The sequence below is a fragment of the Ipomoea nil genome, unplaced genomic scaffold, assembly GCF_001879475.1.
Source record: "Ipomoea nil cultivar Tokyo-kokei standard unplaced genomic scaffold, Asagao_1.1 scaffold0480, whole genome shotgun sequence".
NCBI lineage: Eukaryota > Viridiplantae > Streptophyta > Magnoliopsida > Solanales > Convolvulaceae > Ipomoea > Ipomoea nil.
Window position 1 is genome coordinate 3,043,715 of NW_017616908.1, and position 14,542 is coordinate 3,058,256.

Here is a 14,542-nt window from a genome sequence, read left to right on the forward strand (position 1 = left end):
TGGTTGCCAACCATTTCCTACTGGCTAAGTCATTCTTGACTCAAGAGACAAAGAAAGTATAGTGGCCATTCTTGAGACAAACAACACTTCCCACAGTAAATCACTAAATTCACCCATTCTTGATTTTTCTGAATATACACTCTACTGTCCTACTGTCTGTCTGTCTGTAACTCTGTATATACTATATATCCTCTGTAATCTGTAATTCTGTATATATATCCTCTGTAAATCCTCTGTATAAGTTTTATTATTTTTTAATCAAATAACATTTGGTTGAATGCTTGATTATCAAATATTAATATACATATAATGCTTGAATGCTTGATTATTCCTGTAACTTCATCTTTGTAGAAGTAATAGATAGTATTTGAGGTCAAATGAATAAGGAAATTTTTATTTTGACTAAACTTTTTTATCAAATATTTTATTCAATGTTTGTTAAGTGTCAGTGACTATCATTTTAAATTTGATTTTGTATATGCAAATTTTTGGGAGTTCAAATTGGTGTGTTTTTTAATTGCTTTTATTTTGTGTATGATTTTTAGTTATTGTGTATGATTTTTAGTTATAATGGCTTCATCAAGTGTTTCGGCTACTCAAAGTGTTGGATCTTCTGAAGCAACCACACTTAAAAGGAGATCAAATGATGTAGGGTGGGAATATGGTATTTTAGTTGATGGGAAAAAGTTGGATGAAGTAAAATGCTTGTTGTGCGGGAAAGTTTTATCCGGTGGAGTGCATCGAATAAAAGAGCATATTGCTCATATACAAGGAAATGTTAGTCCTCTAAAGCTACTAAAGATGATCAACTTTAGTGTAGAAATGCACTCAATGAAGCCAAGATGAGAAGGAAAAATAAAAAAGTGAATGAAGATTATTTAAGAGCCGTGGTGAATATTGATGGTAGAAGTGAGTCAATTGATGTTGAGGACTTGCAAGGGTCTCTTAGATCTATGAAGCCACCACGTTCACTTGGCCCAATGGATAAGTTTGCAAGTGGCATCAATCCCGAACCTTTCATGAATTTAGGAAAAACATTGCAATAACAGCGTATTGATGGTGCAATATGGAAGGAAAGGTCAAATAAAGTGAAAGGATATATATGTAGATGTGCATATGAGGCCGCTATTCCTTTTCATGCATTTGAAAAAGATAGCTTTAAGATGATGTTAGAAGCAACTGCACAATTTGGTCCCGGAGTTGAATCACCAAGTAGATATGAGATGAGTGAAACATTCTTGAAGAAAGAAGTTGATAAAGTGAAAGAGTCTTTGAAGATACATGAAGAGGAGTGGAAGCAAAATGGATGCTCAATCATGACGGATGCTTGGACCGATAGAAAGAGAAGAAGTGTAATGAATTTGTGTGTGAATTCAACTTTAGGTATCGTTTTCCTTACTTCTAAAGAATGTTCACTTGATTCACACACAAGTGAATATATTTATGAGTTTGTTGAGTATGGTATTGAACAAGTTGGAGTTGAAAATGTTGTTCAAGTTGTCACGGATAATGCCTCAAACAACATGGGAGCTTCAAAGTTGTTGAAAGAGAAAAGACCAACCATCTTTTGGACTTCTTGTGCCACCCACACGATAAATCTAATGCTTCAAAGCATTGGAAATATCCCAAGGTACAAGAAAGTCCTTGATCAAGCAAAGGCTTTAACGATCTTTATTTATGCTCATCACAAGACTTTGGCAATGATGAGAACTTTCACAAACAAGAGAGATATAGTGAGACCCGGTGTGACTAGATTTGCATTTTCATTCCTTACTTTGCAAAGTTTAGCCGAGAAGAAGATTGAACTAAGGGCAATGTTTTCTAGCAATGAATGGGAGGCATGTAAATTTTCCAAGATAGCTAAAGGGAAGGTAGCACACACAACCGTAACAAGTTTGGGATTTTGGCAAGGTGTAACGGCATGTTTGAAGGTTTTTGCACCATTGGTGAGAGTACTTCGACTTGTTGATTGTGATAGCAAGCCATCAATGGGGTTTGTATATGGTGAGCTTATGAGAGCAAAAGAGGAAATCAAACATGCTTTATCCGATGTCCCAAGGAACTATAAATCGATTATTGACATTATTGAAGAAAAAATGAAAGATAGGCTTGACTCTCCTCTTCATTTGATGGCATATTTGTTTAATATTAATCCTTATTACCATTACTAGTCTTTTCTATGCGCAATGCGCAAAAACATCTGCCCAATATTTATATTTTTAAAAATAACTAACAAATTTTTACTAATTAAAATCTAAGTGAAATAAAATTTAATATATTATATTAATCCAATATATAATGAATATATAATGTTTTACAAATATTGTTATCATTAAAGAATATAAGAAAATATATGGTAGATGCATGTGCATGGTAAAAGTGATGGAAAAGATAACAGAAGTTATAACGGTAAAGGTATGTTTGTCCAAAAAATTGTATAGTACAACTCTAAAAGCACAATGTACAAAATGGTTAACATTAAAAACATGGACAAAAATGAGGGATATAACTTTGATTGAGACTTATTATGTTTTTAGATAAGGATCCACAACTTCATTTGGACGAAGTTGTAGCTGTTGGAGTTGTTGATTTTTGTAATATTCTATTCGTCAATGATTTTGAATGCAAAATAAGATTTTAAGTGAAGAATTGTCAAAATATAAGAAGAAGGAGGGGATGTTTGGAAGAAGTATCGCAATCAAAGCATGTGAGGTGAATGATGACAACTTTAATCTAGGTAAGTCATTCTTTATTTTTTAATACTTTATTGTTTACTTAATTATATTTATTTATTTATAGACTTATAGTTATTAATTGTTATGAACTTTGTTTTGTAGCAAATTGGTGGTCAAATTTTGGTACCTCAGCCCTTTTATTGAGAAGAATAGCCATGAAGATTCTTTCTTTAACATCTAGTTCTTCGGGGTGTGAAAGAAATTGGAGCACGTTTGAAGAGGTTAGTAACTTAATATGATATTTTATTTAGTTTGTTATCAACTTGGTATGTTAATATAAATATGAATTATGATAGTTAATACTTTATTAATCATTATTTAAACTTTTGAATATATTTATTACTTGAATTGTAAATACATACAAAGAAGAGAAATAGACTTGAATCAAATCGTCTCAACAATTTAGTTTTTGTCCAATTTAATGCTACTTTGATGAACAAGAGCAAGCAAGATAAAAATATTGAAAAGTTGGTTGGTAGTGATGCAAGTTTAGTACAAGATTGGATTGTGGAAAATCTTGAGAATGATGATACTGAGCCGGGATTGGATTGCAACAATAATGCTATGGAAGTGGATGAAGCATTACAACCCCGTAGAAGTGCTAGATTGGGGGATCTTGATGAAGATAACTTTGAATCGGAAGGGGAAAGTGAGGAGGAAATAAATGAAGTGGAGTTTGAAGATGATGGGCTACATGTTATTGAGCAATATGGACAATATGAAGAAATTGGCAATGATCCTATTCAATCATGATTCACGAATCACTTTGGATTTCAAAACTTTAAAATTTAGACTTAATGTTGAATTTTTGTTGAATGTTAATTATGTTGTAACTTGTAAGTTTAAACTTTAAACAATGATACTTGGATGTTGTTTCACTTGTTTCATTAGTTGGGTGATTAAATGTGGTATTGTTGTTTGAGTAATTGAGTGTTTGACTTGTTTAGTTGTTTGAAGGAAATCAAGGAATGTATGATATTTTTATTATTTGGACGTGCTATTTGATTGAATGTTGAAAATAGTTTCATTAAAATTGTCAAACTGCAAGTCTGTTACTGTTTTTTTAATTTTTTTTAGAGTCTGCCTAGCGCCGCCTAGATTTCGCCTAGGCCCCGCCTAGGAGCTAGGCGCTGCTCGGTCGCCCGACTAGCGCCTACTGCAACCTTGGAAAAGGGACAAGGAACGCCTAACTGGATTGATGAAAGATTGGATAAAGTGCTCACTACGGATGCTTGGCGAAATGTTGTGGTGGGGGCTAGGCTCACGAATTTGCCAACACGAAGATCTGATCACACGACTCTCTTCCTGGGGATCCATGACTCCGTAGGGAGGGGTGGAACTAGCAAGAGGGGTTTCCGTTTGAGATGGCATGGCTGCATGATGACGGATGTAGGGGTGTTGTGGAAAGGTCATGGGAGGAAGGTAGGAGCATGGGCTTGCAGGATTGTATTTTATACTGTGGAGACAAATTGACCCGGTGGGGTGGTGATCTACATCACAAGTTTGGTGACCAGATTAACACCCTGCGAAAGGACCAACAGCGTCTGCGTGGCCACACTGATTCGGTCTCGCTAGCTGAATTTCAGCGCCTGGAGGAGCAGCTGGGTCGTCTTGAGGCTCAGGAGGATATCTATTGGAGACAGAGATCCAAGTAGCATTGGCTCAGGAATGCTAATGCCAATACAAAGTATTATCACGGGTATGCCTCTCATCGTAAGAAAAAGAATACTTTATCTAGACTCATGAATGATGGTGGGGTTTGGGTGGAAAAGGAGGCTATGAACACTGTTATTTTGGATTATTTTAATCATATTTTATGTTCTAGTCACCCTGAGAATGGGGATAGTCTCTTTGCTGGGATATCTCAATGAGTCACCCAAGCACATAATGATTATTTGTTACGATCCTTTGAATTGGAAGAAGTAAAATCTGCGCTGTTTGCAATGTTTCATGATAAGGCACCATGTCCGGATGGAATGAATCCGGGATTCTATCAACATTTCTGGGGTGTAGTAGGGGGATGTTGCCAATTTTGTGATTAACTGCCTGCATTCACGCCAATTCCCTGAGGGGTTAAATGATACGGATGTGGTCTTGATCCCCCCCCAAAAAAAAGATATCCCTCAAATAGTTACTGATCTTAGACCGATAGCTCTAAGTAATGTTGTGTATAGGGTTATGGCTAAAATGATAACGAATAGGATGGAGCCTATGATGGAGGAAATTATATCTGACTCACAAAGTGTCTTTATCCCGGACAGACTTATAACTGATAATATCTTCCTAGCAACAGTAGTGGGTCATTTTTTGAACAGAAAGTAGTGTGGGGTTGCAGGATGGAGTGCTCTCAAGCTGGATATGGCGAAAGCATATGACCGATGGAGTCGTCCTTCCTGCGTGGCATGCTCTTGGCACTAGGTTTTGATCCTAGTTGGGTGGATTTGATTATGCTGTGTGTAACTACAGTGTCCTACAATTTTCTGATAAATGGCACGCGTAGCGCCCCAGTTCTACCCACTCGTGGCTTGAGATAGGGTGACCTTCTATCCTTATCTCTTCATTATCTGTGCAGAGGGTCTTTCTCTGTTATTGCAGCAAGCGCAGAATGATGGTTCTATGCATGGTTGCAGAGTGGCAAGGGGACCCACACCTCCCCCCCATCTCTCACTTGTTTTTTGCAGATGATAGTTTTTTAGTTTTTAAGGCCAATGCACAAGAGGCTAGTAAGATAAAGGATTGTCTAGCTGTGTATGAAAAAATGTTTGGGCAGGTGGTTAATTATCATAAGTCAAGTATATGTTACAACAGAAATACGGGTGTAATGGATAGAATGGAGGTAGCTCAAATTCTAGGGGTGGTACATGCACCTAACTTTGGGAAATATTTTGGGCTCCCATCGTTTGTGGGGAGAAATAAAAGGGCGGCTTTCTCGTATATTGAGGATAAAATAAGGCAAAGAATTGGATCATGGAGTAAAAAGTTATTATCACAGGCAGGCAAGGAGATTTTATTGAAAAGTGTAGCACAATCTATGCCTACATTTTCAATGAGTGTCTTTCTGTTGCCTATATCTGTCCACACAGCCATTGAGCGGACCATGAACCGTTACTGGTGGAGATCGGGTATTGACCATGGAATACACTGGAAGGCTTGGGACAAATTATGTATTCCAAAGAAACATGGAGGCCTGGGTTTCAAGGAGTTGCGTGCCTTTAACCTAGCTATGTTAGGTATACAGGCATGGAAGATGCTTACTAAGCATGAATCATTGGTAGCCCGAGTTTATAAAGAAAGGTATTACCCCAATGGTTCACTTTTTGATGCCCAAATAAGAAATAACCCCAGTTTCTGTTGGCGTAGTATAATGGCAGCCAAAGGTCTAATTTGTAGTGGTGTGTTTCTGTTGGCGTAGTATAATGGCAGCCAAAGGTCTAATCTGTAGCGGTGTGAGACGTAGGATTGGGAATGGAGAAAATACGCTGATATGGGATCATCAATGGTTACAGGATGACCAGGAACCTATGATACTGAGATGCCTATGCAACTGGTAGAGCCCAAGGTGGTAGGATTGATTGATCAAGAAACTGGTTCATGGGATCATTCCATACTAACTGATTTATTCCAACCTGTCGATGTTACAAATATTATGAGAATACCTATCTCCCCTGATTATAATGATACTTGGTATTGGCACGGAGACCAGAAAGGAATGTATTCGGTAAAAAGTGGATATAAGCGTATTGTGGGAAATTATGAAGATAGGGAGGGGGGTTTGAATAAATGTTTGCTCTATGGAAGCTCAAAATCCCCCCAAGTGGAAGACATTTCTTTGGAGAGCTATTAGTGATATTCTCCCCACTACTACAAATTTACTTATAAAGAGAGTGGATGTGGATCCAAGGTGTGCTATGTGTGGAATATTTCATGAAAACACTATGCATGCCTTGGTGTTATGTGATTATGCAAAAGCCATTTGGGGACTATCCAACCTTCCAATACCCAATTTTGTGAGAAATATTTTTCATTATTGGTTTGGTGATCTTCTAGATGTTCTTGACTCTAATGGAACTAGTTATCAACCCGTGCGATGCACGGACAAAAAATAAAGTGTATATATATATATATATATATATATATATATATATATATATATATATATATATATATATATATATATATATATATATATATATATATATATATATATATATATATATATATATATATATAAAAGAGTAAAAGACATTTTTGGTCCTAGACTTATAGTGACACGGACGATTTTAGTCCTTTATAAAAAAATCAGACAATTTATAGACACTCTTATTGTGACGAGGACAATTTTAGTCCTCCGTCACTTTTCACGTTAGATGTCCCGTTAAAGAGGGGGTATTTGCGTCTTTTCGTCATACCTCCTCTTTATTCCCTCACTGAGTTTTGTGTTCTTCATTGCAGATTCACGAAGAAGAAATTGAAGTCGGCGTTTAGAGAACTTATAATAAGTGCCTGAAAGAACATGGGTATTAAATTAGCTAGCAGATCAGATATGGGTTCAAGTTCATCTAAAATCGCACACGATTTCTTCCCCTTTGTAGGTCTGAAGATTAGAACAGGTTTAATTTTCACCTTGAAAATTTTGTTTTGGGTGAAATCTCAATACAAATATATTTTTGCTTTCTGGTTGGAATCTGAGAGTTTGAATAATTGAGAGAGAGAGAGAGAGATCTTTTTAAGGATTGATTGAAAAATGAAATAATCAAGTAGTACAAAGTTCATTTTTTTAATCTCTGTACCGATTTGAGTTCACCGAACAGGTCCGGGTTGGAGATGAATTCCTTCATCTTAGCGGCGCGAGGGTGGTGCATCAACATGGTAGCGTCCATAAGTTGCAACCCATTGGATTCGAATGCTTCCAAAATCGTATCGAATTCCTTGGAATTCAGCGCCACAAGCTTCTCGAGCAACAAGTGTTTCTGCTTCTGGGCAGCCAAGACAGCCCACTTGGAATGCAAAGCCGTCGGGAGGGGCATATAGACGGCGTCGACATCCGGACCATCAAGAACGGCTTCGTAACTGCCGTAGACCTTAGCGAAAGCCGGGAAACCATCATCGGCGGCAAATTTCTTGGCCTTTTCGAGACTGCGACTGCCGACGGCGTGAAGGGTGGCACTCTGTGATAGACTGCGGCTGCCGACGGCGATTTCGACACACCCGATGATTCCGATTTGAATCGGCGGCGAAACCAACATTTTCTATGCGAGTGGTTTAAGGTGCTCAGTGTGTGGAGTGCTCGAGATTCGAGAAACGGAGCAGGATTGAAATTGTGAAGACCACTGGCTAATTTTACTGCAATTGCAACAACTATAGTGGTGTGTGGTATGTGGTATTAGCAGTGTGGTCGGCAACTTCAATTTCTTCTTCGTGAATCTGCAATGAAGAACACAAAACTCAGTGAGGGAATAAAGAGGAGGTATGACGAAAAGACGCAAATACCCCTTCCTTAACGGGACATCTAACGTGAAAAGTGACGGAGGACCAAAATTGTCCTCGTCACAATAAGAGTGTCTACAAATTGTCTGATTTTTTTATAAAGGACTAAAATTGTCCGTGCCACTATAAGTCTAGGACCAAAAATGTCTTTTACTCTATATAAAATGTATGTTGCAAAAAAAGAAAGAACATACAAAACTTATATATTATTAAATACTTCTTTATATACAACATTGACGTTGAAGAAACATATTCTCCATTGTCATTGCAAATACGTAACTTGGCCATTTGGATTGCTAACTCTGGACAAAGTCACGTAAAGTTGTCCATGAACAAAAATAGATTTTTTCAGTAATAGCCCAACTGTAGACATTGTTTGACCTTTGCTCTTGTTAGCATACGACAACATTAAGGGAAATTGCCTCCGCTGAAATTTAAACGGTAACTTTGGATCTGATGGAGTCAATGACAATCTTGGAATCAACACCTTTGTTCCTGCATTACTTCCGAATAGAATTTTTGCTTCGACAACGTGGTCTCCTAGTTTATAAATCATTAACCTCGTGCCATTGCACAAACCAGTGGAATGATCTATATTTCGAAGTAACATAACTGGAGACCCAATTTTTAAAGCCAACGAATGGTTAGGCACACCGGAGCACTTCAACCCGTTTAAGAACTTCGGGGTGTGATGAGCGGCGATTGAATCATGAGTGCTTATTGAGTCAGAGCTAAAATATGTTCGACATTCTGCCACGTTCATATTACTCATAGAAAACGCAGACCTAAAAACTCCGGCAAATAATTGTCCATGAAAATTTGACCTATGCACAACACGATATTCACAACGAACATCGGAACCCACTTGGTCATCACAATTTTCTAAATCAATTAAATATATGGGACATTTAATCATTAAGTATGTAATCAAACGATATAATTAAAATAAAATTAGTAATTTATAAACCTTTCAGAAAAATTGGATAATTAAATTAAAAATACAATATGTTAAAACTACCAAAATAAAAATAATAGGCCAATACTTATAGTCACCATTATCTATATCAATTAAACATAAATAACATTTCATTACTAATTATGTACTTAACAAACATAGTTAAAATAAAATTATTAATTCATAAACATTTTATAAAAATAGTTAAATTAAATTAACAATGCAATTTTCAAAAAAAAAAAAAAAAAAATTTAACAATGCAATGTCTTAAAATAAACAAATAACAACTTAAAGCCCAACAATTATATTATAGTCTAAAAAGCAACAGCCCAACAAAAACATACCTTTGATCCAAACCCGACCCACTCTACCCGAACCGCATCCCCAACCCGCTTACAAGATAAACAAAACAAATCCACCCACCGTCTTCTCTCAGATCACCGACGATACATCCGCCCTAAACACTCCGCCATCTCTCTACAATTAGACCACAGCTCTGCCGTGGCCCTCCGCTACCCGCCGGAAATGAAGAAAAATTTCACTCACCTCGCCGACCACAACATTCTGCCCTCCGCCCTCAAACCTCCGCACTCAAACCTCACAACTCATTTCACTCACATCTTCGACGAAAACCCGATGAGCTCAAATCGCTCAAATCTCTACACTCTATCTACAATCCTACAAACACACAACCTCAACTACAAAAATTTCAGTTTATTTCACTCAGTTCTCCATCCACAACCCTCAACTCTAAAACACCCGCCATCTCTCTAAACATCTACAAGCACACACTCTGACAGACACAAATTACACATCATTTCACTGCGATTCACGGATTACACGCACAAACACAAAACCCCTTCAACGCTAAATTCACTCTCAAGGAAATCAAAGAAGCAGTTCGGACCATCTACAATCTCAACCGGAGAAACTACAGAAAATCCACAAAAACGTAAGTCTAAAAACCCTTTCGACTTAAATTTTTTTCTTACATTTTTTATGATTATTCAACATGCAGGATATAAATATTTATAAATTTGTATATATAAGCTTTAGAATATATAATTTTAATTTCTGTCACAAATTTATGTATTTCATTATGCCTTAAACCTATTGTTTAAAAAAAAAAAATTATTTCCTATATTAATATGCATCCTTAGGGTTTCAGATTCCCTGGATTTTTGTAAAGCTATAGAGACTATAGTTAGATTTTTTTTGACTATTTTAATACATAGCATATTTCCTTTTTCGACTGAAAAAATTTATAGCTAGCAACACAAAAATAAAAATTAATACATAGCATATTTTCTTTTTCCACATATCGTAGTTGATCCCGTCAATTTCTTCATTCTTACTACAATTATTCACTATGCAATCACATTAATGGTAGATTCTTTGTTAGTCTTAAATGAGTTGTATATAGATGATTAGTGGAGAATATAGATGATTCTTTGTTAGTCTTAAATGAGTTGTATATATAGATATCAAATTGTAGAGAATTGAAAAGTCACTATCACACATTAGTTTTACAAAGTCAAAACTTACCATCAGCAATTAATGCTTGATACTTATAGTATGACTATGTCTATAAATAGTAGAAATATAGTATGTATTGGATTTTGTGTAACTTGATTATACTCAATTAAGTTGATAGCTATTTTTAGGAATTGAAATAACAAAAAAATCATTTCAAAATCATATCAGATTTGTTTTTTTTTTTTCAACATCTGCACTCAGATTTGCAGCATCTGTTGCAGTTTAGATCATCTCACAGCCCTCCACCTTCATAACATTCCATTTCATATGAGAAATCCTCTTCCAATGTGGAATCATTCTCATGGCAGTAGCAACCCTTAACTTTTAGAACCTTCAGGTTGCTGCTGCAGATTAGAAGCCATCATCAACCCATCTTCATCATCTTGACCTGTTTTAGCAGCTCAGATTTCATTTATAACCCACCACCTTATTGGGTGGACCTCCTTATTCCTTCCGTTCTCTCATTTTCCCAGAAATCCAGATCCAAATTTATCCCATAGGTTCAGAGTGTACCTCTGTATTCAGCACCATACTGCATTGCAAAATTGTTTAAGCATGAAGAGACCACCATGTAGATGGTCTTCCTTATTCCTCCATCAACTTTTCCCTTTCTCTCTCTTTTTTTTTTTTTTTTTTTTTTTTTTTTTTTTTTTTTTTTTTAAGAACAACAGCCCTCCACTGTAAGTCTCAAGCTGCTGCACATCAAATTCCAGTCTCTTGCAACTCAAATCAGTCCAACATCTCTATTTTTTACTAAACCTTTGAGTTTATCTAAGTACAACTCCTTTGTTTTTTGCACTATTTCCCCTTTTCAAGTTCTAATTTTTTTCACACACCTTTTTTCTTTTTCAATTCACTTCAAGTTCTGATGCCATGAAATTACATACATTTTTCAAGTTCTAATTTTGAGTGGTGATTCTAGTGTCTATTTGGTCAAGAAAAAATGAAAACCAATGTGCTAGTGGTTACTATATGATTGATTTGTTGATTAATATGTGTATGTGTTATTATCGATCTAAGTAGCTAGGCATAATGTCTATTTGGTTTGATAGAATATGAAAATTTAGGTGCTAATTTTTTTCCCATAATTTCTTGTGGTATTATCATTTGTTGAGTAATGTCTTTCTATCATCTATATCAAATTGTAGATCAAACTAATAGGGCAAAGTCTAAGTGTAAAATAACAAAATGAGGTGTGGTTTTCAATCTGTAACTTAGAGGCAACTTCCTCATTTGTTAGTTTTTTTTTTTTTTTTTTTTGTTTTTTTTTTTGTTTTTTTTTTTTTTTTTTTGTTGCCACTGTTTACATGTTTTGCTATGATATTACCTAATCATGATAGGCAAATGGTTCTAAAAGTGTATGCACATGGATGAACATACCCTATATTTCAAAGAACCAAAATAACATAGTTAGAGTAAAAATTATAAGGTAATGTAGGAATAACACATGTTCATCTACGAACACGCACTCTTGGCTTCTTATGTTGTTTTCTCCCTTTGTTTCAGTGACCACATAATTCCTTACACAACGCAGCTTAATTGCCTTCGTAGTAAGCTGTGGATGAAGGTTTGCACCAAGGATGAATTGCCCAGACATCCGAGATGTTTCAGAGATGGTCACTGCAAAGCTTACTGTAAATTGTATTGTTTTGGGTTTCACTACTCTCTTCGCGTACTTGTAAAATTATGTCTCATTGTGTATGTATATATGGCCCCGGAAATCACCTCCTATACGTATTATTATATTGGAAAATATATAGGCTTGACAGCAATCCCATACCCCTAAAAACTGAGACTTCACGCATAGTATGAAGAAGCCCATGCCCATACCAATACTAACTCTACAATAGGCCAACAACCTAAAAATTAGGCTAAAAATCTCACGCAAAATCTGATATGATCTGATTATTAAATAATAAAAAATAAATCCAAAGTAGGTAGGACATTCTTAGATTTGAATCAGCAAAAAAAAAAAAAAAAAACAAAAAAACAAAAAAACAAAAAAAACAAAACACCAAAACGGTGTAATTTTCCATGGGTGGGAAAATGAAGCCATTTGATTGGCTGAAAATTAGTGACCTTTATATGTATATAGATATTATATGCAACAACTATACTATATCACATATGGCGAGCAAGGAATGGAGCGGTGTGGGATGCCTGTCTTCCACGCCCAAGGAGTCTGATTGCGGCAGCCATCGCAACCATGCAAGCATGGCAGCGAGCTCATCACGTCCACACCGTAGCAGCGGCGTCGGTAGATCAGCTTGCCGATCCAACCAATGCACCGCCGATGCTACAGGGCAGTTCACCACCGTGGCAGCGGCGATAGCCACCCCACAACCGAGGATTTGCCGCTTTGATGCAGGTTATCTCCACGAGTCAGGCAGGGCAACAACAAGTGCAGTCCTCCTCTATGCGAACAGAGAATATATTGCTATATTCGGTATGCCCCTTCAGAATTGTTTCTCACAGCTCATGGCCGAGGCAATTGCATGCAAGGAAGTTCTGTCATGGCTAAAGAATCTGGGAGATGTGTCTGTAAAGCTTTATACAGATTGCCTCACACTACAGCATTATCTCACTTCGCCACCATCTGTGTTCCGGTCGTACGTTGGCTATGCTATCGATAGTTGTCGAGCAGCTACAACTGAGTTTGTTTTTTGCTCATTTAATTTTATTCTTAGATTAAACAATTACTTAGCACATGCTTTAGTATCTACAACGTTTCATACTACTATGTATTGAGATTTAATCCCTCCTGACATTATTGTGGCTTATTTCTAATGAAAGTACCACTTATCCTTCAAAAAAAAAAATAATAAATTAATAAATTTGAAGGTAAGAAATCTTTGAATTCTAGAAAATAAAGATAATATAACTAATGAAATTATATCGCTTCTAAAATTTTTAATAATGAATAATTTTTTTAAATAAAGCATTATAGATATCTAATTCTAAATTATTTAAATGCATATGCATTATTTTTTGTTGTAACTACTAATTTATTTAATTTACATACTTTTTATTTACAACATTGAAATCAATGATTTTTTTCTTTTTTAATTTCCATTCCTTGTTGAGACAAATTGTTTTGAGAGTTTGTCAATGACAATTGTTACAATTGCTGTCAATAGAGGATGATAATAAATAATTCAAAATATATATGGTTACAATAGATATTGTTATAATGATATAGTAAAAATTAACTTACAAATTTCTTTAGAAGTTTTCATGCATTAATAAAATTTCGATGTGTAAACTTGTTTAATTGGAGCTAGTAGGATGGTAACATTGTCAATTATTTGAAAAATGGTCCTGCCGTTTTAGAGTCCATGTGTAATTGTATTTATGATCAACAACTTTGTAGTTAGGCCGCACAGGTCTGAAAACGATATAAGAACAATTTTGTTCAATAAAAAAAATAATAGTATAATATTTGTAAAGTAATGTACAATTGTACCATTATAAAAAAAATATTAATACCATAATGACCTAAATCATTCCAATAATGCAAAAGCATAATTGAAATATTAAGTTTTGTTCTAAATAATTAAAGGAAGATTAATTAAACATTAAAAAAAAACCTTAACCTAATTTTTCTTCAAGAAAATCAAATGATTTTTAAAGTTCCTAATTTATAATCTGTGATGCTCAACTTTGGATACTATGTATTTAGTCGGACTAATTATTTGACCAAAGTTTATGTTAAATTTTATATTATATATATTTTTAATACATTTTAACATATTCATAATATATGTTTAACAATTATGCCAACTTTAAGTGGGATGGGGTTCGAACCTAAAACCTTTCATATATAAATTAA

The 14,542-nt window shown here is 35.4% G+C and overlaps 3 protein-coding genes across 3 annotated transcripts; 1 reads left to right on the forward strand and 2 right to left on the reverse strand.

The window, feature by feature from the left end:
- The first annotated feature begins 570 nt into the window (after positions 1-570).
- LOC109173393 lies at positions 571-3,488 on the forward strand. The gene is made up of 5 exons (XM_019322621.1): positions 571-777; positions 1,050-2,132; positions 2,635-2,737; positions 2,838-2,956; positions 3,090-3,488. The coding sequence occupies exons 1-5, from the start codon at positions 571-573 to the stop codon at positions 3,486-3,488; spliced, it is 1,911 nt and encodes a 636-aa protein (XP_019178166.1).
- Positions 3,489-7,178: 3,690 nt separating this feature from the next.
- On the reverse strand, positions 7,179-8,058 carry LOC109173394 (uncharacterized oxidoreductase At4g09670-like). The gene is made up of 2 exons (XM_019322622.1): positions 7,526-8,058; positions 7,179-7,238 (listed from the first exon to the last, which is right to left on the reverse strand). The coding sequence occupies exons 1-2, from the start codon at positions 7,979-7,981 to the stop codon at positions 7,179-7,181; spliced, it is 516 nt and encodes a 171-aa protein (XP_019178167.1). The 5' UTR covers positions 7,982-8,058.
- Positions 8,059-8,484: 426 nt separating this feature from the next.
- Positions 8,485-11,284, reverse strand: LOC109173395 (ATP-dependent DNA helicase PIF1-like). The gene is made up of 3 exons (XM_019322623.1): positions 11,227-11,284; positions 11,045-11,101; positions 8,485-9,104 (listed from the first exon to the last, which is right to left on the reverse strand). The coding sequence occupies exons 1-3, from the start codon at positions 11,282-11,284 to the stop codon at positions 8,485-8,487; spliced, it is 735 nt and encodes a 244-aa protein (XP_019178168.1).
- Between the last annotated feature and the right edge of the window lie 3,258 nt (positions 11,285-14,542).

Coding starts and splice junctions, on each gene's coding strand:
- LOC109173394 (XM_019322622.1), bottom strand. CDS start 7,981: ATGTTGGTTTCGCCGCCGATTCAAATCGGAATCATCGGGTGTGTCGAA. Junction 7,239..7,525: donor TGTTCGGTGAACTCAAATCG/GTACAGAGATTA, acceptor ATGTTCTTTCAG/GCACTTATTATAAGTTCTCT.
- LOC109173395 (XM_019322623.1), bottom strand. CDS start 11,284: ATGGTGGTCTCTTCATGCTTAAACAATTTTGCAATGCAGTATGGTGCT. Junction 11,102..11,226: donor GTATGGTGCTGAATACAGAG/GTACACTCTGAA, acceptor CTGCTAAAACAG/GTCAAGATGATGAAGATGGG. Junction 9,105..11,044: donor TCTGCAGCAGCAACCTGAAG/GTTCTAAAAGTT, acceptor TAATTGATTTAG/AAAATTGTGATGACCAAGTG.
- LOC109173393 (XM_019322621.1), top strand. CDS start 571: ATGGCTTCATCAAGTGTTTCGGCTACTCAAAGTGTTGGATCTTCTGAA. Junction 778..1,049: donor TTGCTCATATACAAGGAAAT/GTTAGTCCTCTA, acceptor TTGCAATAACAG/CGTATTGATGGTGCAATATG. Junction 2,957..3,089: donor ATTGGAGCACGTTTGAAGAG/GTTAGTAACTTA, acceptor CTTGAATTGTAA/ATACATACAAAGAAGAGAAA.